The sequence below is a fragment of the Dromiciops gliroides genome, chromosome 4, assembly GCF_019393635.1.
Source record: "Dromiciops gliroides isolate mDroGli1 chromosome 4, mDroGli1.pri, whole genome shotgun sequence".
Classification (NCBI taxonomy): Eukaryota; Metazoa; Chordata; class Mammalia; order Microbiotheria; family Microbiotheriidae; genus Dromiciops; species Dromiciops gliroides.
Window position 1 is genome coordinate 464,426,478 of NC_057864.1, and position 27,151 is coordinate 464,453,628.

Genomic DNA, 27,151 nt, shown 5'->3' on the forward strand with positions numbered 1-27,151 from the left:
GGCCTGTGTTTGAAACAGATGAAATCATTTGTGATTAAACACCTTTGCATCAACTTTCCTTTTGGGGTGGGGAGGGGCAGGGCAATGAGAGTTAAGTGACTTGCCTAGGGTCACACAGCTAGGACAAAATGTCTGAGTCTGAATTTGAACTCAAGTCTTCCTGAATCCAGGGCCGGTGCTTTATCCGCTGCGCCCCCTAGCTGCCCCCTATGAAATACATTTTTAAGCAAATTTCGGTGTGATTTTAAAAGATTACAAAAAAAGTACCAATGTAGTGTATTTAATAAACCGTCAAACTAAAATAGATAAATAAGTGAATGAATAATAAATGAACGAATGGATGGATGGATGGATGGATGGATGGATGGATGGATGGATGGATGGGTGGATGGATGGGTGGGTGGATGCATGGGTAGGTAAGTACGTAGGTAGTTAGATAGATAGGTAGGTAGACATTGTCAAGGAAAAAGATTCCCACACTGGCTGTGCCCAACAGTGCGTATCTCATTCAGCATCTTGAGTCCATCCTCTTTCCATCAGGAGGTGAGGAATGTGCTTCATCACCGGTCCTCTGGGATCATAGCTGATCATCATGTTGATCAAAGATCTTAAGTCTTTGAAAGTTGTTCCCAGTTACCATTTGTCCAACTCCCTATTTTGACAGGCAAGGAAACTGAGGCCCAGAGATGTTCAGAGACTTGCCCAGGTTTGCAAACCCAAATAATTCTGAACCCAGAAAATTTGCCAAAATAATCTCTCTCCCTATTTCCCCTAGCCTGAAATCTGCTCCTGATGACACATCCAAGGGATTCCAGGCTGCCTTCTTCTTGGGGGTTTGGTCTCTTATTTGGTGTTTCTCCGCACAGACCAGACAGACTCAGAGATGACCATGCATGTTTAATTTTATTTTTTTTTCCATGCCAAGCAACAAAACCAAAGGGACATCACACATTCTACATTGTTTCATCCCACTGGAAAAGAATGGTGAGTGGAGATGGAAGTGGGGAGTGGGAAGGGATTGGCCAGAAGCCACAAGCTGATATCCCAGACTTGTTCTCAGTTTGGCCTAATTGACAAGGAGAGCCATAGGGACTTCGGACAGTCCTTCAGCAAAGGAGGAGCCTCTGAGGGTGGCATGCTTGTGTGTGTTTTGGTGAAAGAAGAGATTGAGCAGAAGAACCCAGTGTGCACCCATCCCCACCCCACCCCCTCTCACAGGGATTCATCTTGGGCACTACAGTCAAGCCACTGGTTTGCCAAGGTGATCAGTGTTGATTCTGAATGAAAGAGACTTGAGTGTTCCTCAAACTCCCAGGACAGAGTGATCCCCACCCCGAGTCCCCAGAGCAGTTTCCTAAATGGACCTGTTTCTCTGCCCAGAGGCCCTCCCCAAAGAGGTCTGGGGCAGCTTTGGATCAGTTAGAGGTGGTTTCAGCAGACAGATCCTTGCCAAGATAGTCATAACCTAACTCCAACCTGGGACCCAGTAGGAAGAAGCCCTTCCTGCCTGGGGGTCGCCTGGATCATTGTGCCCTCCTAGTACTGAGGAAAAAGTTCTGGCTCTAAAGTCAGATGATCTGGGGGCAAATCCCCCCCCCCCAACACACACACTCTTCACCACCTATGTGACCCTTGTCTGTGAGATGAGGGCTTTGGACTAGACCAATCCTAAGGTTCCCTTCAGCTCTCCAGCTTAAGAGCCCATGATGCCTCCTTCTTTCTTCCCTTGGTTCTCACTTTCTGTTGTCTCCCCAAAGAAGCTGGACCATTCTTGTGCTTGAATCATTGGCCATCCTGGACATGTGTGTGTGTGTGTGTGTGTGTGTGTGTGTGTGTGTGTGTGTAGACAGATGGGCACATACATGCATAGGAGTTACTTTCTATCTTCTCCTATTAAATATGTCAGAACCCTTTAAAGACAGAAACATTCATTTCTTGCATTTCAAGTCATCCTCCCCAGAAGGTTTAGGGGCCACCATGCCCAGAGGCAAGGGTTAGACCAAAGGCCCATCCAGCTCATAAAATACGTAATTCTGGATTCCCATTACTCAAACTTTTTTTTTTAAACCAAAGAACTCCTTTGGTTTTTGGGGGGCTCAATCCAAACAGTCACAAGGATTTTGAGCTGGAAGGACCTCGAGAGGCCGTCTGGCCATAGGACCATAGATTCAGAGCCAGGAGGGACCTCAGAAGTCATTTATAAAGTCCACCCTTCATAGGTCCATGGGGAAGGGACTTGCCCAGAGTCCCACAAGTGTGTCTGAACCTGGGGCTTCTGCCTCCAAATTCTATGTGCTTTCCACTGTCCCACACTGCTCCCACCTAAGAAGTTCTCTCTCCCCCAAGATCTGAGCTGCTGCTTCCTTTCTATCCAACTCAATCTGCTCCTCCCTTCCCCCTTCCCCCACCTCCAGGGCCACATTGTCCCCCTCCCTTCCGGGGTAGAGAACTCCTTCAATTCTTGCCTTTTGGTTAATGCCCGAGGGAGATCTATATAGACCAAAAGAAAATGAGAGGGGCAGCTTGGTGGCGCAGTGGATAAAGCACCAGCCCTGGATTCAGGAGGACCTGAGTTCAAATCCAGCCTCAGGCACTTGACACTAGCTGTGTGACCCTGGGCAGGTCATTTAATCCCTGTATCCCTGCCAGAAAAAAAAAAGGAAAGAAAGAAAAGAAAAGAAAAGAAAAGAAAAGAAAAGAAAAGAAAATGAGAGCTACTTCCAGGACCAAGTATACAGAGGATTCAGGCTTAGCTGAAACTGGAATTCAGAAAAAGTGTTCTACTTCATTTACACCATAAACTCAACATCCTTGTTAGCATAAGCAACATTTGTGACTAGGTCCCACCTCTGGGCAGAGTAAGCCTAATAGTAGAATTTCAGGCCCCTTCCCCTGGGCTCCCACCTGCTTCTATATGCCTGAGATTCCTTCATCTGGGGACCAAGTCTATCCTTTCTTCCACTCATAGAACATAAATAGCCCTAAAAGTGGGAACTCAAGGATTCGCCCTGCTCTTGATGACTCACTTTTGGTCTCCCAGAAGTTCTTAGTTAACAGATTATGGAAAGAGAAAGGCATATGCACTGAATATGGTGGAAGGGATTGCTGACTGACTTCCCCCTTTCCTGAAAATGCCCATTGAGGTTGGTATCAAGAGTCTTGGAGGTCTACCAGTCATGATCCACTCTAGCTCATTACACCTTCTGTGAAAACACAATATCTTTTGTTTATGGGCTGGCGTAAGCCCATACCTGCTTACTTGGACTTTCCTGGACATGAAGAATTTACTGATTAGTATTTCCCTCATTAAGAGCCCTTGAAAATAGTGACCCAGTCTCTCCAGGCCTTGTTTTATTCAGAAGAGGTCACACAGTTGAGATCCCTCAACTCTATATAAGGTGATAGGGACCTCCTATCCCTTACTAATTAGAAATAGCTGCCACAGAGGAGCTGGGGGGGGTGGGGGGGGGTGGGGGGAGAATGGCCAAGCCTCAGACAAAAAGACAACAAAGAGAAATGGGTAACATGACAGAACAACCCATGAACATGAAGAAGGCAAATCGTTCCCACAATTATTTGCTCTCTCTAAGTGTCAACCTTCATTGGTAATGGGAATTCCTCACCAGGGGCTTCCTACACCAAATGAAATCACAGATCCAGTTCATTTCCTTGTCCCTGGATTTTGGATTTATTTACATGTCCATGTGTCATTTCCTCTTTTTGGAGTAGAAGCTTGTTGAGGGCAAGAAATATTTCCTTTTGATTTTTGTATTCCCAACACTTAGCATGGTTCCTGGCACACAGAAGGTGTTTAATAAATGCTGATTGATTGATGAGTATATACCCAGTGCTGAAAGGAAATTAGGGTTAAGCCTAAAGGAAATCCAGCAACAGAACTAAAAAGAAATATGGCATCCCCCATTTCTCTGCCCTTCTCCTTGGGTTTGGAGATGAGGAGGAGATAATTTCCTGGGCTACCTGATACCAGTTGGTGCTTGTCCAGGAAATATAGGGGGAACAGGGAGGTACTGGGATGGATGGATGAGGCCCTCACAGATTCTTTGGGTCCCTGATCACAGCCTCCCTTCTCAAGCTTAAATTGGCTTCAAGTCCACTTAAAATGGAATGTTTTCCAAACCAAATGGTGTCTGGAAGTGAATTTCAAGGCTACTTTGTTCCCTAATATTAGATCCTTCACACAGTACCCTTGGCTTTGGGGATGGAGAAATTGGCATTAGTCTCATGCGAAAGTTTCCCCCACCATCCAAATCAGCCACAAATGATTTTCCGACTGTCCTGGGAATCTGCTCTGCCTATGTCAGCCCCATCCTTGCCAGCTGTCTGTGAGCTCTATGGTGCTGAGTTCAGAGGAATGAATGGATGAAAGGGAGTAGGGGTGGAGAGGTGGCGAAGTAAAGCATGCAAATGGTCTTTTTTTTTTCATCAAAAATACAAAAAACCAAGTCCCTCTCCTTGCCTCTTCTGTATCTCATGTCCAAATTCAGGTCTGTGTCCACATCCAGAAGAGTCTCATGCTGCTTTGCTGAGCCTTCGTTCCCTGACCTTCCTGACTTTGGAAGCATATTTCTTCCCTGCCTGGCAGTTTCAGCTTGTTGATGGAGTTACATTATTGGCTGATTAAAAGGCAAACAAAGAAAAACCTAATGATTTGAGCAAAAACAAAATTCAGGAAATTTCCATGAGATATTTCAGTTTTAAGAATAAATTTCCTTCCCCCCTTTTATTGGTTCCTTCTTGTCCTATCCCAGTGGGTCCATTGCACCTTGTTGTTTCTCCTTGAAATCCAAGCCCTTTCATCAGTCCGTGGTTGAGTGAGTAGTTTAGGGGGTGTAGCATCACCACTTGAGGACTTGGGGAATAACTGCATGCCCTCCCCAAGATGGATGGTGCAGAAGATGAGTGGCCAGGAGCACTCAATTTACTGGGGAGTCCAATCATGGTGGCACCTACCCAGTGCCCGCCTCTTTCCAGAAATGTTTGAGCTAATCCTCCTTCCAGACTGTAAGAGAAAAAGAGAAGCATTGAGGAGCATAACTGAAGAAAGAGTATCAATTTGACATCTCTGAGCCTTAGTTTTACTATCTATAAAATGAGAGCATTAGACCCCATGGCCTCCTAAAGTCCCCTTCCCCACCCTCTGATCGCTTGAGTTGTTTTTGTTGTATCAAGTTGTTGGCTGAGGTCATCAATAGCAAGGGAAAGGAGTCTGTGGCTGTGTGACTCTGGCCTCTCTGGGCCTCATCCAGAAAATGAGGGGGTTGGAAAAAAAATGAATTTAATATAATTATAATGACCAAGGTTGACCCTGAAGAAGAGCTGAGAAAATGTACCTCCCACCTTTGTCAAAGTCCCTCTCCTTTAAGAGAGATGAGGTATGAGGAATACGAGGTATGAGGTAAGAGATGAGGGATGAGGAGTAGCGTCTGTCACCCTCAGTTTCTGTGTTGATTAGTTTTTGTTTTGTTTTTGGTGAGAAAATTGGGGTTAAGTGACTTGCCCAGGGTCACACAGCTAGTGTTAAGTGTCTGAGGTCGGATTTGAACTCAGGTCCTCCTGACTCCAGGACCGGTGCTCTATCCACTGTGCCACCTAGCTGCCCCGGATTCGTTTTTCTAAACTGCCTTTCCCACCCTCTTTTTTAGTATTCATTATAAAGGATGCCTGGCTGGGGGGAAGGAAAAACCAAGTATCAATAAAAAAATAAAAAGAGGATGTAAATCAACATGAGTTTAAAAACAAAAAAGAAAACTAGAGAGTTGGACTAAAGGATCTAAATTTCTAGCCCTGGGAACTTTTCTAAGCCTAATTTTCTTTATCTGCAAAATGAGAAATAATATTTTCATTGCCAACTGCACAGAACTGTTCCAAGGAAGGAATTTTATCAAGCCAGACCGAAATGTGAGCTAAGACTCTGATAACAATGCCTTCTGTGGATGGTGAGTTACGACACTCAGCCACGTGCTGTTGGTTCTCTGCTGTATAGCACTCGCTAACAGGTCCCCCAGTGACGGGGAGTAATGAATGTCTCCCTATGAGCCCAGCTTACTACCAGAGAGAGATTTGTTTCCTGGGGGAGATGAGTGTCTCATTTATGCTTCCAGTTTGTTTATTTAAGATCTCATGTTTACGTCTCACCAGCAAAGCCACAAGATAGGCAGGCTTCAAAGGGAGGGGTTGTGTTGGGGTAGGCATCCAGAGTCTTGTTTTCCATTTGGGTGCTTGGACCTGTCATATAATAGGATTTAAAAGATCATCTAGACTCTCATTTTACAGGGACCCAGAGAGGATAGGTGACTTGGCCTCTTCAATCCATCTTCCATAGAGCTGTCCAAATGATATTCCTAAAGCTGTCACTTGTCTTTCCCCACCCTCCCTCAAACATCTTCAGTGGCTCCCATTTACCTCTAGAATAAAATACAGAATCCTCAGCCTGGTGTTTAATGCCCTCTCACCCCCTTTGTGGTCTCATTTCATATTATTCCCTTTCCATATACCCTCCTTTCCAGTCAAGCTAGTCTAACTGTCCCATGTACATGACATTCAACCTCCCACCTCCACACCTTTGCAAAAGAGGTCTCCAATGTCTTCTGGATAGTTCTCTCTCCTCACTCCAACCTTCTAGGATCCCTAGCGATAGGGACTGTACTTGGGATTTCATTAGTACAGAGAACTCCCGGGGGGAGGGAACTCCCTTTACCAGTACAGTATGGCAACCTTCTTTGCAAGTTATCATACTAGAGAGTTGTCCAGAGCACAGAGGTCCCGTGACCTACACGGCATCAGACAACCAGGGGTGGGATTTGAATCTGGGTCTTCTGGCCTTCAGAGTCCAACCCGCTCTCTATCCACTAGGCTATACTGCCTGGCTTCCTTCAAGGCACCATCCTCACTTCTTGCAGAATTTCTTTCCTTTTCTCCTCAACTATTCGTACTTATTCCCTCTCTCAATGACCTTGTTTACGTTTCATATTTTCTCATTGTGTACACGTGGCATTCCCCAGTAGAATGTAAACTCCCCGAGGGCAGGGACTGTTTTGTTTTTCCCCAGTATCCAACACAGCGCCTTAATAAATGCAGGTAGAACTGAATTAAATCGAATTGCTCAAAGCCACACAGCTAGTAAACAGAAGAGCTGGGATTCGAACCCAGGTCCTTGGACTACCAATCCAGTGTTTTTCACTGTCCCCAGTCAGCCTGCTTCTCTAGGACCCCCATTGCAGACCTGGTGGTGGTAGTCATCATCCTATTGGCTTCTGAAATGGTAGCTGCCTTCCAGGCAGCAAAGAATGACTGAGCTGGGGACCCTGACAGAGATGAGGGTTGGTCAGTTTAGTTGGAACACCCACGTTAGTAAGAAACATAGTCTAATGGAAAGAATGTGAGCAAGTCCTCTCAGCCTCAGCTGTCTCATCTGTGAAATGGGTATATTAACATTTGCCCTCCTTGCCATCTTGAGGGGTCAATGGATATGAGAGTAGTTTTTATGTAGTGGCAGTACAGAGAAATGGGGCAGGAACAGAGAGAGGGAATGCATCAGAGCCTTCGTGAGGACAGCTGGGCCTTTGGCTCTGTCCTTGGAGTCCTGGAGTCTCTGGGCTTCCATTCCCTTGTCAGGAAGAGATTGATGTCGGTGCCTCCTGGCACCACAGGAAGGAAATGAGCTACTCAACAGCAACTGTTCCAAATCCCTGAATTCACAAATGCTGCCAGCCTCTCTACATTCAAGACTCATTTACGCTTTCTGCATATGCCATGGCTATTGGAACAATGGACATTTTCACATCTCTTTAAGATTCACAAAGGGGGCAGCTAGGTGGCGAAGTGGATAGAGCACCGGCCCTGGAGTCAGGAGTACCTGGGTTCAAATCCGGCCTCAGACACTTAACACTTACTAGCTGTGTGACCCTGGGCAAGTCATTTAACCCCAATTGCCTCACTTAAAAAAAAAAAAAGATTCACAAAGGTTGTGGCAACTGGGTTTTTCTCATTTGGTCCTTGAAACAACCCAGTGAGGCAGGGACGTGTTATCATCCCCATTTTAAAGGTGAAGAAACTGAGGCTCAGAGAAAGTTAATTGATTTGTCACATAGCTGGTAAGTATCAGAGGGTAGAATTTGAAGCCAGGTGTTCCTGACTCCATAGCTAGTCCTCTTTCCACTGCTTCTGTTTTGCATATGATACCTTTATGTACAGGGGACTTTCCAGTTCTCATACTGCTTTTTTTTTTTTTTTAGTGAGGCAATTGGGGTTAAGTGACTTGCCCAGGGTCACACAGCTAGTAAGTGTTAAGTGTCTGAGGTCAGATTTGAACTCAGGTACTCCTGACTCCAGGGCCAGTGCTCTATCCACTGTGCCACCTAGCTGCCCCTGTCATACTGCTTTTTTTTTTTTTCTTCTCTTTTTGGTGAGGCAATTGGGGTTAAGTGACTTGCCCAGGGTCACACAGCTAGTAAGTGTCAAGTGTCTGAGGCCGGATTTGAACTCAGGTCCTCCTGAATCCAAGGCCGGTGCTCTATCCACTGCGCCACCTAGCTGCCCCCCATACTGCTTTTTGATCCTCATAACAACCATGTGAGGTAGGCATTATCCTCATTTCATAAATAAGGAAACAGGCATGTCACAGATAAGGAAACAAAAAAAGGGAAATATCTTAGGACCATAGGATTTGGAGGTGGAAGAAAATTTAGAAGTCACAGTATCCTAGAATCCTCGAATTGGAAGGGTCCTCTCAAGCCATCCACTCCAACCCCCTCACTTTACAAATAAGGCAACTGTGGATCCAAGACAAGTGACTTAGGCAAGGTCACATGGTACAGCAGTGCTTATCAATTAATAAAATCCTATGTTTGAAAAAAAATCCCTTGGAAATTAGTGTGGTGGATGGATGGATGGATGAAAAAGCCTTTATTAAACTCCTGCTATGTGTCCCTAAGTGCTAGGGATACAAATACAAAAGTGAAACTACTCCTTTGTGGAAAAGCTTACATCTTTATTATGAGGAGACCACACATACAGGGAAATGGTGGCCAGGGAGGAATGTTTTGCTTTAGAAAGTTCTAGGGATAGAGAACAGTCATGGGAGGGAGGGGAGATGGACAGCTGGCTTCAGTCCCACCTTCTATAAGAAGCCTTCCCTAACTTCTCTTATTTCTAGTGTCTTCCCTCTGTTAATGATCTATTTGTCCTACACATAGCTTGCTTCGGATATATTTGTTTGCATGTTATCCCACCCCCATTAGATCATAAGCTCCTGGAGGTCAGGGACGGTCTTTTGCCTCCTTTTGTACTCCCAGCTCTTAGCACAGTGCCTGGCACATAGTAGGTGCTTAATAAATGTTTATTGATTGATTTATGTGGATTCAAGTCTCACCTCTGAAAAACATTGGCTATAGGACCCAGGGCAAGTCATTTAAATCTCTTGGTACCTCAGACAACTCTCTAAGACCTAATTGCAGGAGAGGTGTTCATTTGCATGTTTCTTCATTGGAAGTTCCCAATGACAGTGAAATCACAGGTCTGATTTTTGTTTAAATCCAGCCCACTCAGTCCAGGGATAATAACAATCACCAGCTTCATTATTGCGTTGATAAAGTGCTTTACATATATGATTTCATTTAACCCTCACCACCTGGGATGTAAAATGTCCCCATTTTATCCCCAGATGAGGAAACAGGCTCAGAGAGGTCCAGTGACTTGCCCAAGGTTACACAGCCAGCTGGTTAAGCGGGTGAAGCAGGGGACCCTGCTGTTACTTGTACACGGGGCCACCCCAAATATCTTAGAGATGTATCCTAGGGGAGCAGGAAGTTCCTGAGGGCTCAGCTCGGCTCACCCAGGGTCCCCACCATGGCTCACCCACTGTCTTCTGAGGGTCAGGCTGCCGGCCCTGTGGGTCAGCTGAGCCACCTTCCTCTTTCCTCTGGAGCTAAGGTATGTGGAAGCTTGGAGCGAGGACCGCCACCAGCCTTTGGGAGGCTTACCTGTGAAGTTGACAGACACGTAGATGACCACGATGAGGATTCCCAGCACGACGCAGACGATGCTAAGTAGCCTCGCCAGGCGGCCCAGCCTCCTGGCCCCGTCCAGGTCTCCCTGCTGTACGCTACCTCTCGACTGGTTGGAGGGGAAGCAGAGACAAACAGGTCATCAGCCGAGCAATCTAGGCATGACTTGGGCAGCCCTGGGGACAGCCTCAACTCTCACCAGTGCTGCTCTCTTGTGTTCCTGGAGTAAGCCTGGAGACAGCACACAGGGCTGAGCTCTGGGATCCCAGGACCCTCCTTCAACTCCCAGCCCTTCCACTTGCTACCTATGTGACCTTGGGTAAGTGCCTTTTTTTCATGAGATCATAACTGCAAGGGAGGGAACTCAGAGGCCACTGAGTCTAGCCCTCTGATTTTAAAATGGGGAAACTGAGGCTTAGAAGTGACTTGCCCAGGGTCAGACAGCTCGTAAATGCCTGCAGTTGAGTTTGAAGTCAGGTTTTCTTAATTAAGTTCAGTAATCCATGCAGCCTCTGGGAAATGAGAGCATCCAACCACTTACTACCTGCATGACCTTGGATGAATCATTTTGCGTTCCTCAGACTCAACTTCCTCATTTGTAAAATCAGGGGGTTGGACTCAGTGATCCTGAAGACCCCTTCCTGCTCCAGGCCTATGATCTTATGGATCCTGAGGGTGGAGGGAGAGGTTGGTAAGGAGAGCAATGTTCTGGGATTTCCTCTATGAAGGAAGAAGACAGGCACTTAAGAAACACCTACTATGTGCCGGGCACTGGGTGAAATTCTTGACAGATGTTGTCTCATCTGATCCACACAACAACCCTGGGAGGTAGGTGCTGTGATTGTTCCCATTTTACAGATGAGGAAACTGAGGCAGACCGAGATTAGGTGACTTGGCCAGAGTATCTGAGACCAGATTTAAATTCAGGTCTTCCTGACTCCAGGCAGCTGCCCATCCTTATATTGGAGCCCTTTCAAATCCCTGGGGATGCTGAGGTCCTCTTTCATTCCCCCAAGCCTGTGCTGTCCCAGGTAGGAAGGGGGTGAGAAAAGCTCTGTGCCTGTTGGTAGGGAGACCTGGCTTTGATCCTGGGCTGTGACCACAGACAAGTCACTGAACCTCTCTCTCTAATCTCATCCGTAAGGTAAGGATCTTGGGCTCTCAGAACTGGAAGGTTCAGGAAGGTTTAGAGACATCACACACACACACACACACACACACACGTCCAGGAAATGCCAGCAGTGGGATTTGAACTCAGGACTTCTTTCCATGCAGCCAATCTTCTTTCCATCCTATCTACAGAATCCATCTTACCAGGTTGTAGTGAGGATCAAAGGAAATACATTATAGGGTCCTAGGCTCATGGAGCTGGAGCTAGAAGGGAGCTCAGAGACCACGAAATCTAACCCTCTCATTTTACAGTTGAGGAAACTGAGTCCCAGGGAAGGGAAAGGATTTGCCCAAGGTCACAAGGTAGTAAATGGTGGAAAGCATGAGCATAACAGATTTCTTAGTATAGTGTTCTCTAGCACGCCTTGTCATCTTTTGCCCATCACACTAGTCTGAGTGCACACAAAGCTTCAGGTCAGGTCAGCCATTTTTCAGTCATGTCTGACCCCTCATGACCGCATTTGGAATTTTCTCTATAAAGATACAGGAGTGATTTGTCATTTCCTTGCCCTGAGGCAAACAGGGTGAAGTGACTTGCCCAGAGTCACCCAGCTAGTAAGTATCTGAGGCTGGATTTGAACTCAAAAAGACGAGTCTTCCTGACTCCAGACCTGGCACTCCATGCACCATGGTGCCACCTAGCTGCCCAACAGTTAGCACTTGACTGATGTTTATTCAGCCATGCTCTGCAGCCGCAATTTGAGAGTAAGGCCATCCCCAGAGGTGAAAGTGGGACTCAGCACAATGTTAGGGGCTGACTCTCTACCAATCAACCCAAGTTAACTTCTTTTTAGAGGAAAGTTCAACCCACAAGGTGGTCTGGGGATGAGGGAGGGGAAGGTGGGATTCGTTAGAGATGGAGGGGACTGTGTTCATAGTTTATGCTCACCTGAGTTTTCCATGGGTGAGAAGTAAAGAGATTGCCCTGTTCCTGAGCTGCCTTGTCACCTGGAGTGCCTACATCTAGGAGATGAAGCCTCCAGCCACAATCGTTAAGACCTAGGCTATGGTCATGTCTGAGGCTTCCTAGAAGCAACTCTGGTGGAAGCAAAATGAATGAAAGTGTTGTGATTTGGGGGCAGTCCCCCAAATCGAACCTGGCATGTATAAATTTAGCACAGGTTGTTGGTGTACAGGTTACTCAAGGAATTCTGGGACCAACAGCAAATATCACAAAAGGTACACCAGGTAAGTATCACAGAAAGGTCATCTCAGATCAACTTTTTAGGCAAAGTCAGTTGAGTTGGGGTAGGGAGGGACTGCAGATCTTAGGACACTGTTCTATTGAAGGGGAATAGAGGCCCTTGGACTCCATGAGGCTCCTGCTGGGAAGGCCACCACCAAGGGAAGGGAGAAGGATGAAGCCAGTCTGAAGGGGGCTGGGGAAGTGATTGCAAAGGAAGCATCATTTGATAACTTCCCATTTTAAATAAATATTCTTCATGACCAGATACTAAGCTTAGTTCTTTCTACCATCTGAAAAATTACCCTTGAAGTCAGTGGTCCTCTAAATTTCAGTACTAGACCCTAGTTGCCCTGTCCTAGTTACAGTTCTGATAAGTTTTCCTGTTCTAGCACCACAAGATGGAACAATGCCCCCTTCACAGTCACTAAGGGGTGAGGACTCTCCACTGACCACTCCTGTCCTAGGATTCCCCCTCTCCCCCCAGTTATGTGCTCCTGGTGTAAGCCCTCATAGGGCTTTTCTGGCAGGGTGTACCCCATCCTAGCCTCTAATTTACATGGTCTGGGGGGTGCTGGGCCCATCAGAGGACACACAATCCCATTTGTATCATCCTTTTCCCCCAGAACTTTTTCTAAGTGGCAGCTAGGTGGGGCAGTGGAGTGAGCTCTGAGCCTGGAGTCAAGAAGACCTGAGTTCCAATTCAGCCTCAGACACTAACTAGCTCTTATGACCATGGGCAAGTCCTTTAACCTCTGTTTGCCACAGTTGCTTTATATGTAAAATGAAGGTATCTCCCAGGGTTATTGTGAGGACAGAATGAGATAATAATTCTGAAGTGCTTAGCTCATAGTAAACTCTCTATAAATGTTCATTATCATCATGAGCTATTCTAGATCACTTTCTCCAAACTAGAAAACAGGTTGGAAACGCTGAGGTCCTGAGAGGGGCCTTTGCCCTGTGGCGGGCAGTGCCTTTCTGGGGTGTCCCTTCCTAATGTTCCCAGTGGGATCAAGGGATTGAGAGCTGATAGGCAGGGCCTCAGAAGTCATTGCAATTAACCCTCTCATTTTACACAGTGGGAAACTGAGACCCAAAGAGGTCATATCACGTCCAAACTCACAAAGTAAGTGGCCAAGCTGGGATTTGAACTTCTGACTTCAAATCCAGTGGTTGTTCTACTGCTCCCTTAATGCCTCATCAGTGCTGTCTCCTCAGTGAAGCTTTCTCTGATTACTTCCACCTGCAAAATTACCTTGTATTTTACTGCATATATACCTTGTATCTACCTACAGGATCATAGATCTAAAGCTGGGTTTTCCAAGTCCATTTAGCCCAACCTTCTCCTTCTACAGATGAGGAAACTGAGGGCCAAGGACAGGAAATGACTTGCCCCAGATCATACAGCTAAAGTCAGAACTAGGATTCAAGCCACACGCCATAGGTCTAGAGCTGAAAGGGACCTCAAAAGCCATCTAGTCCAACCCACTCATTTTACGTTTGGGGAACTGAAGCCCAAGGAGATTAAGTCCAGGGACTGGCACAGTATCACCCAGGTAGTAGGGCTAAGATTTGAACTCAGGTCTCATGTTCAATACTCCTCCCAATGTATTGTGTGTGCATTTGTTCCCTCCTCCCCACCCCAAGGGTAGGAATTGTTTCACGGCTTCCTATCCCCAATCTCTGGCCCAGAATAGGTGTCTGATAAATGCTTGTCCATTGATTGACTGGTTTGAGGGGGAAGGCAAAAAGCCCAACCTCTCACTCTGAGACATGATTTTCTTGGTCTAAAGCATTTTGTCTCCTTGGGACTTCGCACCATTATCCTGAAGATCAAGGGACTAAACAATGTCCTCACACTCTGCCTTATTTTCTCTGCCCTGTGCTTGTAAATCCTTAGCTGATTCCCAGTTGTCATAGAAGCCTAGAGAGAAAGAAGGTCCAACTACTGAGTAGAAGTTGATGGGTGAGAGCTACGGTGTGGAGACCAATGGACTACTTTCTCCATACTCATTTGATGGAAGGATATCAGGGACTGGTGAAAGGATGCTAGAGAATAATGTGAAGAGCAAACAAGTTGTCAAGTCTGTCCCACAACCTAGGGCATCCAGAGCAAAGGCTGGGGAGTGCCCCTTCATGGCGGGTTCTCAGAAGTCTCAGCTTGCACAATGGTGAATGTTGACTTCTAGCTCTGAGGGTCCTTCAATATTAGTGCCTCTGACTTGTAACTAGAGATGGTGTCTGCAGAGAGCAGGGCTCTATCTTGTCTAAATTTTGTGTCTCCCTGGGGCCAGTGCTCTGCACAATAGCAGGCATTTTGTAAATTCATGAATCAATGAGCACTGGACATGAGACCTGGTTTATTAATCAGTGACACAGAGGGAAGATTCTATCTCTGTCATGTACTGTATGAACTTAGACAAGTCACAACCTCCCTGGCTCTCAGTTTCCTCATCTGTAAAATAAAGTAGTGAATGGGGAATGGTGTCTAACATCCCCTCTAGCTCAAAATCTGTGGTCTCATTAACATGAGATGGATTACGATCTCTGCCCTGCCCCAGAGGAGTAAATGAGAACAGATAGGGTGTTACTTTACAATCAGAAAATGCTGACGATGTGAGTGATTCACTCCTTCCCCTTAATTTGGATGTAACAGTTTGTCTGGCCACAAAACTCACTTCCAACAGCCCTCAGCCCTTCACTGGTAATGTGCCTCTCTGGGGGATAGACTCAGGAGATCTTCCATTCTTTCCTTGGGGATTTCAGCAAATCAGCGGAAAGTTTTCTAGAGATTAGAAGTGGCTAAACATTGAGGGAGATTATAGAATCAGTCACCTTTCCTTTCAGACAGATTGATAGGGCAATTACCCAGGAGTCCTAGGCTACACTATCTTGCTGTTACTCATACAGGAAACACCATCTTCCCCCTCCATCCCTTTGTATCTGCTATCACTCCTTCCTCACCTCTGCCTCTTGGCTTCCCTCAAAGCTCAGGTCAAGTGCTTCTTTGTAGATGGTCCCCCAGATGCTATGCCTTCCCACCATTTGTTTTGCGCGTGCCCTTATATAAACATGTTATCTCCCTGAAAGAATGTAAGCTCCTTGAGAGCAGGATCTATTTCATTTTTGTCTTTGGGTCCCTAGCACCTAGGAGAGCGCCTGGAGAGTAATAGGTTCTTTTTCTTTTCTTTCTTTTTTTTTTTTGGCGGGGCAATGAGAGCCCAGGGTCACACAGCTAGTAAGCATCAAGTGTCTGGAGTCAGATTTGAACTCAGGTCCTCCTGAATCCAGGGCTGATGCTTTATCCACTGTGCCACCTAGCTGCCCCCTGAGAGTAATAGGTTCTTAAGAACTGCTGATTGACCGATTGATTTGATAAGAGACAATCTTATCCAGAAAGCATCCTCTCTAGTCCGGATAATATCTGTAGGGGTTTTCTAGCCCAAGAAGTCTTTGAGTCTATACTAATTCTCTTGTTTGACAGTAGGGATGCAAGCAAAGGTTATGGCATTTGGACTTTCCACACCAGATATCTTGTTTTCCATTGTATTCAGTTCTAAGAGTAGAGGCGATTGTGTTGGACTTGGAGTGAGGATAACCTGACTTCGAATTCAGCTTCAAATACTTACAGGCTACAGAAGTCATTTAACCTTTTTCAGCCTCAATTTACCCATCTGTAAATTGGGGATAATACCACTTATCAGAGTTTGAGGATCAAATGGAATAATGTAAAGTATTTCATAAATATTAAAGCAGTTATTATATATATAGTATATTGTTATTATAATCCTAAAGCGGTTCTTATTATTATGGTTGTGGTTGTTATAGTCCTAGGATGAAATGTTTAGAGCTGGAAGGGACCTTAGGAGTCACTGAGTTCAGATCTTTCAATTTACAGAGGAGAAAACTGAGGTCCCAGGAAGCTCATGATCTGTCCGTGGCTACACAGTAAGCAGCAGAACTGGGGTTGGCTCGAGTCCCCTACTTCTCTCTCCATAGCTTCAGAGCCTGCTCTGATTGAAGGGTTGTTTCTCACCCCCTGCCTTGTACTGAACATGACCTAACTTTGGGTCCCACCTGTTGACCCAGACATCTGTTCTCCACATTCCTCCTTGGCTCCCCTTCTTCCCCTGTCCTCTGCCTTTCTTTGTTACAAACTCACTAGGGAGCTGCCAGCCAAGCATGAGGCACACAGCTGAAGAATGCTTTTTCACCTGGAGGTGTTGCCAGCAAAGCATGGTCTGGTTTTTGGTATGATTCCCACCTGGAGCGCAGCCAGCCAGGCCGTACCTCTGCGGTACTTTCGGCTTCCCCCTGTAGTCAAGGAACCATCTGGACTGGAGAACAAGATGCAGTGAGACTGCAGGAGGCCCTTCACCTGTCAAAAACTGGGTCAGGAGTCTCCAACCGCAGCAGCACCCAGCTCTTCAGCTAAACATTTTGAGCCCCATGGGGAGAAGCTGGTGGACCTCTGCTCTGAAGGGCCTTGGCTTCCTCTTACATAAATGGGAGAGGGAAAACTAGATGCCTAGGGTCCCTTCTAGCTTTGCCATAATGTGCTTCTAAGAAAAGTTAGTATTTATTTAGAGCTTCGAGGTTCGAAAATGATCTCATTTTATCCTCACAGCCACCTTATGTTGTAATTGTTGTTCTTAACCCCACTTTACAGATGAGTAAATTGAGCCTGGAAGAAGGTAAAAGACCTGTCCAGGGTCACTCAGCTATTAAGTGTCAGGACAGATTTGAACTCCAAGTCTAATAGTCTGTCCACTGTACCAGATGACCACCCTCCTATAACATTCTATGATTCTTCCCTCCCACAGAATATAATTTCCTTGAGGACAGGCATGATTTCATTTTTTTTCTCTTTGTATATCTAGTGCCCAGAACAGTGATGGACGCATAATGCTTGTTGATTGACTGAGTGATCCTATGGCTTTCCTGGGGGGTTTGAGGGTGGTGGTGGAGAATGTAAAGTTGGCTTGAGCTGGGATGATCACCTTGCCCACTAACTCCAGCATCTCCTCCCTGATTCTGTAGCCTCCTCTTCTCCCTCCCTCACATGACCTGTCTAAGAATTATCTCACCTTCTGGACAACCAAAATAGCCTCCTCTTAGAGTATGTGCAAGTCTTCTGGAACCCCCAGGGAATGGGCAGCTTTGAAAGGGCTGACAGATGTGTGGGTTTTGTAGAGGGGAGTGGAGCCTGCTTAAACTCTCCCCAGATGCTCTCCATCAAAGTCAGCCCCTCTTTATTTTTACCCACCTGCCATCTCTCATCATGCATTTCTTGAATTATTTTCTGCCTCTACTGATGTGGAGGAAGTCCCTCAATGCAGTGACTGGGCTCCCATCCCCCACCTTTTGGGAGGATTTATAGTATGGGAGAATTGTTTTTAGAACTGAAAGAGATCTTACTGGCCACCAAATCCAACTGCCTCATTTTATAGATGAGGAAACTGAGTTTAAGAGAAGTTAAGTGATGTACAGGTAGTGAGTATCAGCATCAGGATTTGAACCCAAGCCCTCTAATGCAAACAATCAATCTATAAACATTTGTTAAATGCCTACTATGTAGTGAGCCCTGTTCTCCAAATCTGGTGCTGTTCTTTCTACTACACTGTGATCTGGAAGAAAATTACAGGAGAACAAAATCGAGAGGCAGGGCAGAAGGAAAGGGAAGGGAATAAGCATTTATATAGCATAGTGTCAGACGCTATGGTAAGTGCTTTCTTTTGGCAGGGCAATGGGGATTAAGTGACTTGCCCAGGGTCACACAGCTAGTAAGTGTCAAGTGTCTGAGGCCAGATTTGAACTCAGGTCTTCCTGAATCCAAGGCTGGTGCTTTATCCACTGCGCCACCTAGCTGCCCCCACTAAGTGCTTTTTAAAAGAAATAAATATTGGGGGCAGCTAGGTGGCGCAGTGGATAGAGCACTGGCCCTGCATTCAGGAGGACCTGAGTTCAAATCTGACCTCAGACACTTAACAATTACTAGCTGTGTGACCCTGGGCAAGTCACTTAACCCCAATTGCCTCACCAAAAAACAAAAAACAAAAGAAATAAATATTATCTAATTTGATATGTAGTAGTTCAATGGAAAGGACCATGTATCTGGAATCCATTCTCTGTCTCGAATTTATACCTGTCCTCCTGATGATGAGAGCAAGCCCCTGGCCTTTTGGGCTTTCCATACCAACTATCTTGGTCTTAACTGTATTCACCTTTAGTTGTAGGTAATATTGTGCTAAAACTAGCATCCAAAAGATCTGGGTTCAAATCCTACTTGCTAGATATGGCTCTATAAGCGAAAGGGGATGGGTCACAATCTATATCAATGATGAAAATGTCCACACCAATGCGATCATATCTGCATCTGAACATTCAAGCATTTTCCATCTGGAGCTGTAAATGTCTCTATTTCTGGGCAGCTAGGTGGCACAGTGGATAGAGCACTGGCCCTGGATTCAGGAGGACCTGAGTTCAAATCTGGCCTCAGACCCTTGACACTTAGTAGCTGTGTGACCCTGGGCAAGTCACTTAACCCCAATTGCCTCACCAAAAAAACAAACAAACAAATGTCTCTATTTCTTGGGCTCCTTCCAACCCTTTCCAAGTTATTCTGTTCATGGTCAGAGCAATTGGGAATGTAACTGCAGCCACTTGAGGCCATGTCTATGTGCAGAGTGGAGGGACTTGAATAGATCTGAGAACAGACTTTCTTAGATCACAACCTTGCCCCTCCTGAATCTCTTATATCAGGAAAACTCTGATTCAGGAAAATCCAAATGCTTTGGTGGTGCCACCTTGAGGAACTGGGATTTATTGGAGGGAGGGAGCAAGGAGGTTATGCCATACATGGAGTGGTGAAAATGAGCCTCAAAAGAATTAACCAATCAATAAGCATTTATTAAACACCCACCACATGCCAAACACTATGCTAGGTGCTGGTGATACAAAGACAAGAATTAAATAGTCCCCACGCTCAAAGACAACATGTATGGTGGATAGAATTAGAAAGACCTGGGTTTGAATCCTGCTTTAGCTGCCTTTTAGCTGTACAACCCTGGGCAAGTCACTTAAACGCTCCGTGCCTCAGTTTCCTCATCTGTGAAATGGAGATAATAATAATAGCATCTGCTTCTCAGGATTGTTCATGGGATTAAATGAAACCATGCATGTATCACTTTGCAAACTTTAAATGACAACTTGATATCCTTAGGAGAAGCAGCAGTGTGGTGCAGTGGCAAGAGAGCCAGCCTTCCTTCCAGCCAGGAAGACCTGGATCCAAGTCTTGCCTGTCACACATACTGGCTGAGTGACTTCACATCACTTAACCCCTCGGTGCACTAGACTATTATTATCCCCATTTTTACAGATGAAAAAACTAATGTTCAGAGAGGTCTAAATGACTTGCCTGTATTCACGCAGCTAGGTAAGGATCAAAAGTTAGATCTGGACTCCAAAGCTCAGGAGAGTGTCTTTATGAGAAGCTATATAAAATTTTTTACATAGCTGCTTCTTGGATGAAAGACTTAGAAAGTAAGTCTCACAAAGTAAGTCAAGTAAGTAATTCAACAAGCCATTCATTAAGCCTGGATTCTGTGCCATGACCTGAACTAGGGACTGGGTTTATGAACACAAGAATGAAACAATCATGCCTCCCTTTGAGGACCTTACATTCTGAGGCTGGGTGCAGAGGCATATTTCACACATATAAGGAAATATAAAGCACATGCAAAAAAACTCAAGGAAATTCCAATAGTGATGAATTCACAGCTATTGGGGAGAGGGAAGACCTGGGAAGTCTCCCTATAGGAGGTGGCACTTGGGCTGAACTTTAAAGAGAACAAGGAATTGTGATAGGCAGAAGCAAGAAAGGATGGCATTCTAGGCATGGGGGAAAGCCTGGGCAAGGGCATGGAGATGGGAGACAGTGTTGTACATGAGAAACAACAAAGCCCTCTTTGGCAGGAACATAAGAGTGCATTAAGGGGAATAATGTTCAATAAGCTTGAAAGGTAGATTGGAGCCAGACTGGGAAGGACTTTAAATGGCAAACGGAGGAGTCTGTATTCCATGGTAGAGCAACTAGAGCTTTTTAAGCAGGTGCATGACATGATGAGACCTGTGCTTTAGGAATATCAATCACTTCAATGTGTGGAGAGGAGAGACGTTGGATGCAAGGAGGCCAATTAGAAGATCACTTCAGTTATTCAAATGAGAGGTGATGGTGACCTGAACTAGAGTGCTTATGGTGTGAGCAGAGAGAAGGGGACAGATGCAAGAGTGATCGAATAGGGGGCAGCTAGGTGGTGCAGCGGATAGAGCACTGGCCCTGGATTCAGGAGGACCTGAGTTCAAATCCGGCCTCAGACACTTAACATTTACTAGCTGTGTGACCCTGGGCAAGTCACTTAACCCCAATTGTCTCACCAAAAACCAAACAAACACACAAAAAAATGATTGAATAAATGGAGTCATCAAGATTTGGTCCCTGACTGGATGTGGAGTTTGAGGAAGAGTAAAGAGTTAAGGATGACAGTGAGATTAAGAACCTGGGGGATGGGGCAGCTAGGTAGTGCAGTAGCCAGAACACTGGTCCTGGAGTCAGGAGGACCTGAGTTCAAACCTGGCCTCAGACACTTGACACTAGCTATGTGACCCTGGGCAGGTCACTTAACCCCAATTGCCTCACACAAAAAAAAGAACCTGGGGGACTGGAAGGATGATAGTATACTCCACAGAAATAGGGATGTGAGAAAGAAGAGTGGGTTTTGTGGGGAAAGAATGAATTCTGGTTGGGACATGTTTAGTTTGATAAACCTATGGGACTTTCATTTGGAAATGTCCAATAGGAAGTTGCTGGTGTCAGATTGGAGATAAAGGAGGGATGAAAGCTGAATATGTAGACTGGGAAGTCATATGAGTAGAAATGATCAGTGAACCCAGAGGAAGTGATGATATCTTTGAGACACAGGGCCCAGGGTAAGAGTCTTGGATTCTTGAAGAATGAGACCTATTCAATGACCCGGCAAAGGAAACCCAGGAAGGTGAGAGTAACCAAGAGGAGAGGGTAGCCATCTCTGTCAAGGGCTGTAGAGAGTTATAGGAAGATGAGGGCTGAGAAAAAGCCATTGGATTTGGCAGAGAAAAGATGATGGGTAACTTTCAATTGGGTGATAAAGCTGAGGCCAGATTGTAAGAGCTAACACTTAGCATTATACAGCACTTTCTGGTTTACAGAGCACTCTACAAATATTGTCTCATTAGACTTCACAACAGTTCTATGACATAGTTGCTTTTCTTATCCCCATTTTACAGATGAAGAAACTGAGGCATAGAGGTTAGGTGACTTGCCTCAGATCACACAGCTAGTAGATGTCTGAGGCTGGATTTCAGCTCAGGTCTTTCTGACTCCTGCACTCTATCCACTGCACTACTTAGCTGCCTCAGAGAAAGGGGCTAAGGAGAAAAGTCACCACTTCATTAGAAAGTGGACCAAAGGAAGTGAGAATTGAAGGCAATGAAAAGGAGTTTTGAGATATAAAGGGAGAGGAAAGAGCTCAAGGAAGACATCTTTTGTTTCAACTAAAGTAGCTCGATTCTGCTGCTTGCCACACCCCAGAAGAAAGAACCAACAACCCCCACCCAACCTTCCATCCCCCACATCCACCTGACCAGTGAGTCAGTTGCTTGAGATATGTTTTCTGTAATAAGTACCTCCCCCACTCCCTTCTTTTCCCTCTCTGCTCAAAAGGTTTGCATGTTCGAGGCAATAGACATTTCTTCCAGATTCATACCATGGACAGCTCTTCTGGGACATTCTGGGATTTTGTCTAAACCAGTCCAAAGTAATCCCACTTTGTTTATTTTTTTTCCTCCTGTCTGAAATTCTAATTCTGAATTCTATGACTATCTCTTTGAAAGTGGAAGATGAGTCTAAGCACCGTTTGGTTTTTTTCTCCAGGTGAGAGACTAAGCCCTTTTCTTATAACAACCGTGATATGGTGGAAAAGATGGTGGACCAGGAATCAGCACCCCTGCTTCAAATTTTCTCACTGACACTTACTGCTGCATGATCTTATGAAAGGCCTTTACATTCTTTGGGCTTCATTTGCCTTATCTGTTTAATGAGGGACTTGGACTAGACTTCTAAAGTCTTTTCTAGCTCAAACTCAATGATGCTATTTCTCTATTAAGTAGAAAGTTCAAATATTATCCCCATTTTGCAAATGAAGAAACAGAAGCTCAGAGAGCTCACACAACTGGCCTCTGATTACAGTTCAGAGCCAAGATCCCACATCTTCTGACTCCAAGCCCAGTGTCTACACTCCACCAGAAGTCTCCAAGTGCTAGCCAACCCAGGATAGATACTTGGGAGGGGGATGATAGTTCAGTGCTAAGAGTACCTCTGGAGTCATTTGATGTGAGTTCCTGTTCTATCTCTCATGCTTACTACCAGTGTGATCTTGGGTCAGTCACAAAACCTCGACCTCCTTGGGATACGGTTTCTTTACCTGCAAAATGAAAGGGGTTGCACTAACTGACTTCTGAGGTCCCTTCCAGCTCTAGGTTTATGATTCCTTCCATCACTGGGATTAAGAATTCTCTTCAAGCCTCCCTTCTCTTTTCTTTTATTCTCTCATTTATTTGAGTTGGGGGTTATTTCTTTACCAAGTGACCCTTGTACATGGCACTAGTGTCCTCCTTCTGTCCAACTGGATGTGGATTGGGATCAGCGAGTCACAAAGAGCTGCTGCATTCAGAGCATTCCACCAATGGCCAAAAATCTTTTTTTCGATGGGGAATCCCTTCCCTGGGGAAATGGAACCCAAACCAACTACTTTGTGCTGATCTCTGGGAGAACTGCACCAGAAGGCAACTCAATCCTTAGCTGGGAAGCTGCCACTAATGCACTTGGAGACCAGAAATGGAAAAGGCCTCTTAGGTCATCCCATGCCATTCCCTGAGGTCTGGTCGCTCCCTGGTGTGTATTTTCTAGTCCTCTGCCCTGCCTAGGTTGTTTATGTGAATCTGTGATCCAGCAGCTCATTGTACCTATGGGGAGATTTCTTCATGCCTGGTTGGAACTCAGTCTTGGTGAGGGCTGCAAATTTTGCTAGCCTAGGTCCCCACTGCAAATGGGGCCATGCTCTCAAATTCTTCTTTAGCTTTAATCCTGAACCTCTCAAAAATACCTGGAGAGCAAGTTTCCCAGACCTGGGCACCATAATGGGTAGCTTCAAGGAGACCAAGACTAGAATTCATTTGGCAAAAGCATTTTTCAAAACAATCTGCATCCTCCACCCATATCTCTGATCTCATGCCTAATGTGATTTCAAGCTGGCTTCCCTCACTTTCTCTTGTTATCTTCCTCCTTTCCCTACACCCCTGAAAATACACAGGATATATAAGGTAAGCAAACCCAGGCAGGATCTATCAGTAACAAAAACAAATGGGCAAAGAAAACAGTTGGTTTTTGCCTTCCTAAGCACACCTGTGTTGGGCATAGCTAAACTGCTGGACCCAAGACAGGGTACCTTCCCCATTATTTGGTACAATCCTGAGTCAGAGTTTAAGGAGCCTTGTGCCTAAGTGTAGCCATAGACATTACCATCACCCCACTTATACCCTGTTGTAAAATCAAGCCAGGCTCATGAAAACAATGCTTTGCACTTCTCAGTGCTTTAAGATTTAAAAAGCCAGATGAGATCAGTGATGCAAATATTTTACAGGTGAGGAAACTGAGGAGCACAGATCTAGGGCTGTAAGAGACCTTAGATGCTCTCCCATTTTACAGGAAACTGAGGCCCAGGAAGGCTAAGGGACTTGGGGGGGGGTAAGGAATGAGCATTTATTAAGTGCCTACTATGTGTCTGACGATGTGCTAAGCAGATCTAGAAAGCTGGAAGGGGCTTCTTTGGCCCTCTGGTCCAACCCCCTCATTTTCTAGTTGAGGAATCTGACACTCAAGGAAGTTAAGTAATCTGCCTGAGGGTTTTTAAGTGGTAAGCACCAAAGATGAAACTTTAGCCCAGTCCCTCTACTCCTGGGCTTTTTCCACTTCTGGACCACACAGACAATAACCAACAGAGCCAGTATTCAAATCCAAGCCTGCCACATTCAGCACCCTTCCCTCTATGATCCCCTCCCTCCAAGACTTTCATCCATCTTTGACAAGTTTCCCAAAGAAAAAGTGGCAGCAGTATCATAGAAGGGCAAGTTTGGGACATTCCAAGTGGGAAGTTAACACTTACCATGATGGAAAAGATCAGTGGCACTATATTCAGGGGCCATACGGGGCAAAAACAAGTGAGGATGGCCAAGATGAGGTAATCCTTTGGCATCTCCTGGTCTTGGACATTGGAGGTAGTAGCAATGGAGGACGCCCTCCGGGAGCTGACCCTGGAAGGAGAGTGGGGGGCAGCCTCCAGGTGCCCTTCAGACACTGATTTGTAGGCTAGACTGTGACCATTCTGCTCCATTTCCATGGCCCCTGAGAAGGACTTGGATGCCTTCATAGCCTTGTCATCTTTGTCCTCAATCTTGGTGAGGAGTTTCTCTGTCTCCTGTGAGTCCAAGGGCAGGACGATGCTGGGTTCCAAAGTCTTTGGAAACTGGGTCTCGGTGCTGTTTTCCATGGCTGCCTGGCTCCCTGGATGGGCCAGCTCCTAACTCTGAAGCAGGTGGCACTAAGGCAATAGAGAATAAGGAACTGAATGGAAAGTCAGATTGTCATCCCTGGCCTGGGTCAACCAGTGGGGAAATCGTTAGGGGGATGGCCAAGCAGATTGCCCCAGCCCAGGCACCAGGACCCTGCCTGGTGGCTAGGGATGAAGGCGGGGAGGCAGCTGGGTCAGAGAACCATCTTTTTGATTCCAGATCATTCACCGTTCTCACCGTCCTCTTTGCTGGAAGCAAATGCCTCGTATGCTAGAGAAATCTGCTGCTGCTGAGTGGAACAGTCCAGGCAGGGGAAACCAAGTTTGCAGCCAACTTTGCTGCTTTCTCTGTTTGAGCGCTGAAGGTGCAGGCAGGCGGGCAGGAGAAGCTTGGGAGCTCCGGCAAGGATGGGCTCTCCCCGTGGTGGTGTCTCCCTCTCTGAAGGCAGGCAGCGAAAGGAGGCTGGTGCGTGGGTGGATGTGTCTGAACAGAGCCACGCCAACGTTTCCCTCTTCTGCCTGTGCTCCCTCCTTCAACCTCTTCTCCACTCCACTCCACTCCCCCCACCCATTACTCCTCTGAGGTTTTTATTTTCTCGTTCCAATTCCCCTTTCCCCAAAGGAGCAACCCCAAGCAATAGCTCTCTCCTGCTCTTGCCTCATTGGGGAAATACTCCCCCAGAGCCTGAGTCGGCTTCCCTCTCTCTTTCTCTCCATCTCTACTGCTTCATTCCTGGGGCACTGGTGCCTCCTCACCCCCTCCATCTGTGTGTGTACGTGTGTGAGTGGGAGCCATGGGGGGGGGGAGGGGAAAGGAGAGCAAGAAATGAAGCCACCGGGGAAAGAGTCTTTTCTCTGCTGTGTGCATCAACTTCTAGCTCAGTGGTCCTTGAATACATCGGCATGCATGCTGTCGGCTCATTCATCTTCCTTCTGCCTAATGAGAGGGCCTCTGTCCTTCGATGGAATTCTGGGGAGCAGCCTTGCTCCTGGGGTTGAGCTGAACAAATGACCCGGTATCTCTATTGATTATTAAAAATGAACAGCAGTTGGGCTGAAATCTACTGACTAAACAAAATATGGAGCTGACCAAGAATATTTCCAAACACATCACTCATCCTGTCCTTTGGACAGCAGGGGTGTGTGTGTGTGTGTGTGTGTGTGTGTGTGTGTGTGTGTGTGTGTGTGTGTGTGTGTGTGTGTGTGTGTACTTTAAGGGGCACCTATCCCATGGACTCAAAGGAGCTTAGGAAGAAAGCTTTTGGTGGGAAATCAGAAAACAGGTAGGCAAAGGGATATCTACCATGGGAGCTGACAGGGGCAGATGCCAGAAACTCAAGAGAAGATCCTTTCTTTCTGCTCTGTGGAAAGAGTGCTGAACATGAAAGTGTCAAGACCTGAGTTCAAATCCTGATTCTGATGCTTTCTATACCTCAGTTTCCCTGTCCGTAAAATGAGAAAGGCCTCTAAGGTCTATTGACCTTTGTTCCTTCCTCTCTTAGACTAGAGTTCACTTGGGTGGTCAGTAAGGAACAACCAGGAGTTTATGCCAAGGCACTGGCATGGGTGCAGGGCATGCTGTTTCTCATGATGACAGTTCTTTCTCTCCTTTACTTCACATGTAGCCCTCATGGCTTTGCCAGGTGATCACTTCAAGTCTTCCATCACCGAGGTTTCATTAACATGGTGCTCTTCTCCCTATATTCTTTCCAAGACCCACTGGGACATGGCTGGGACTCTGAGGGACACTCTTCTGCATCATTAGACATCAGTGCCCAGCCTGTGCAAGGAACTAGTATTAAAGAAAGTACTTTCATTGGGAAGAAAATGTTATAAGAATATAAATATGAATAATTCAGAGAAATTTAAGAAGACTAATATGAGAGGCAGCTGTGTCATGGTGTATCGAGAGTTATCTTCTTCAGTCAGAAAGAACTGAGTTCAAGTTTTGACTCTGACTCACTGCATGACACTTGGCAAGTCACTTGTCCTCTTACTGCCCTAGACAACTCTCTAAGGGTATAAATTGCCAAGTTGGTCTACATTGGTAGAAGGGAGCTTTCCCTATAGCAGTGAAATCATATATCTGATTTTTTTTTAAGTGCTGG

General features: G+C 45.9%; 1 protein-coding gene across 2 annotated transcripts; it reads right to left on the bottom strand.

Annotated features, from left to right (window-relative positions):
• Nucleotides 1–2,669: 2,669 nt before the first annotated feature.
• On the bottom strand, nucleotides 2,670–25,807 carry TRARG1 (trafficking regulator of GLUT4 (SLC2A4) 1). 2 transcript variants are annotated; one of them, XM_043999525.1, is made up of 4 exons: nucleotides 25,282–25,807; nucleotides 24,639–25,073; nucleotides 10,002–10,134; nucleotides 2,670–5,020 (listed from the first exon to the last, which is right to left on the bottom strand). In XM_043999525.1, the coding sequence occupies exons 2-4, from the start codon at nucleotides 25,020–25,022 to the stop codon at nucleotides 5,004–5,006; spliced, it is 534 nt and encodes a 177-aa protein (XP_043855460.1). In that variant the 5' UTR covers nucleotides 25,023–25,073; nucleotides 25,282–25,807; the 3' UTR covers nucleotides 2,670–5,003. The 2 variants fall into 2 exon arrangements, with proteins under 2 accessions (XP_043855460.1, XP_043855459.1); XM_043999524.1 differs by having other exon boundaries at nucleotides 24,639–25,807.
• Nucleotides 25,808–27,151: the final 1,344 nt, after the last annotated feature.

Coding starts and splice junctions, on each gene's coding strand:
- TRARG1 (XM_043999525.1), bottom strand. CDS start 25,022: ATGGAAAACAGCACCGAGACCCAGTTTCCAAAGACTTTGGAACCCAGC. Junction 10,135..24,638: donor CACTGATCTTTTCCATCATG/GTAAGTGTTAAC, acceptor CCCTCCAACCAG/TCGAGAGGTAGCGTACAGCA.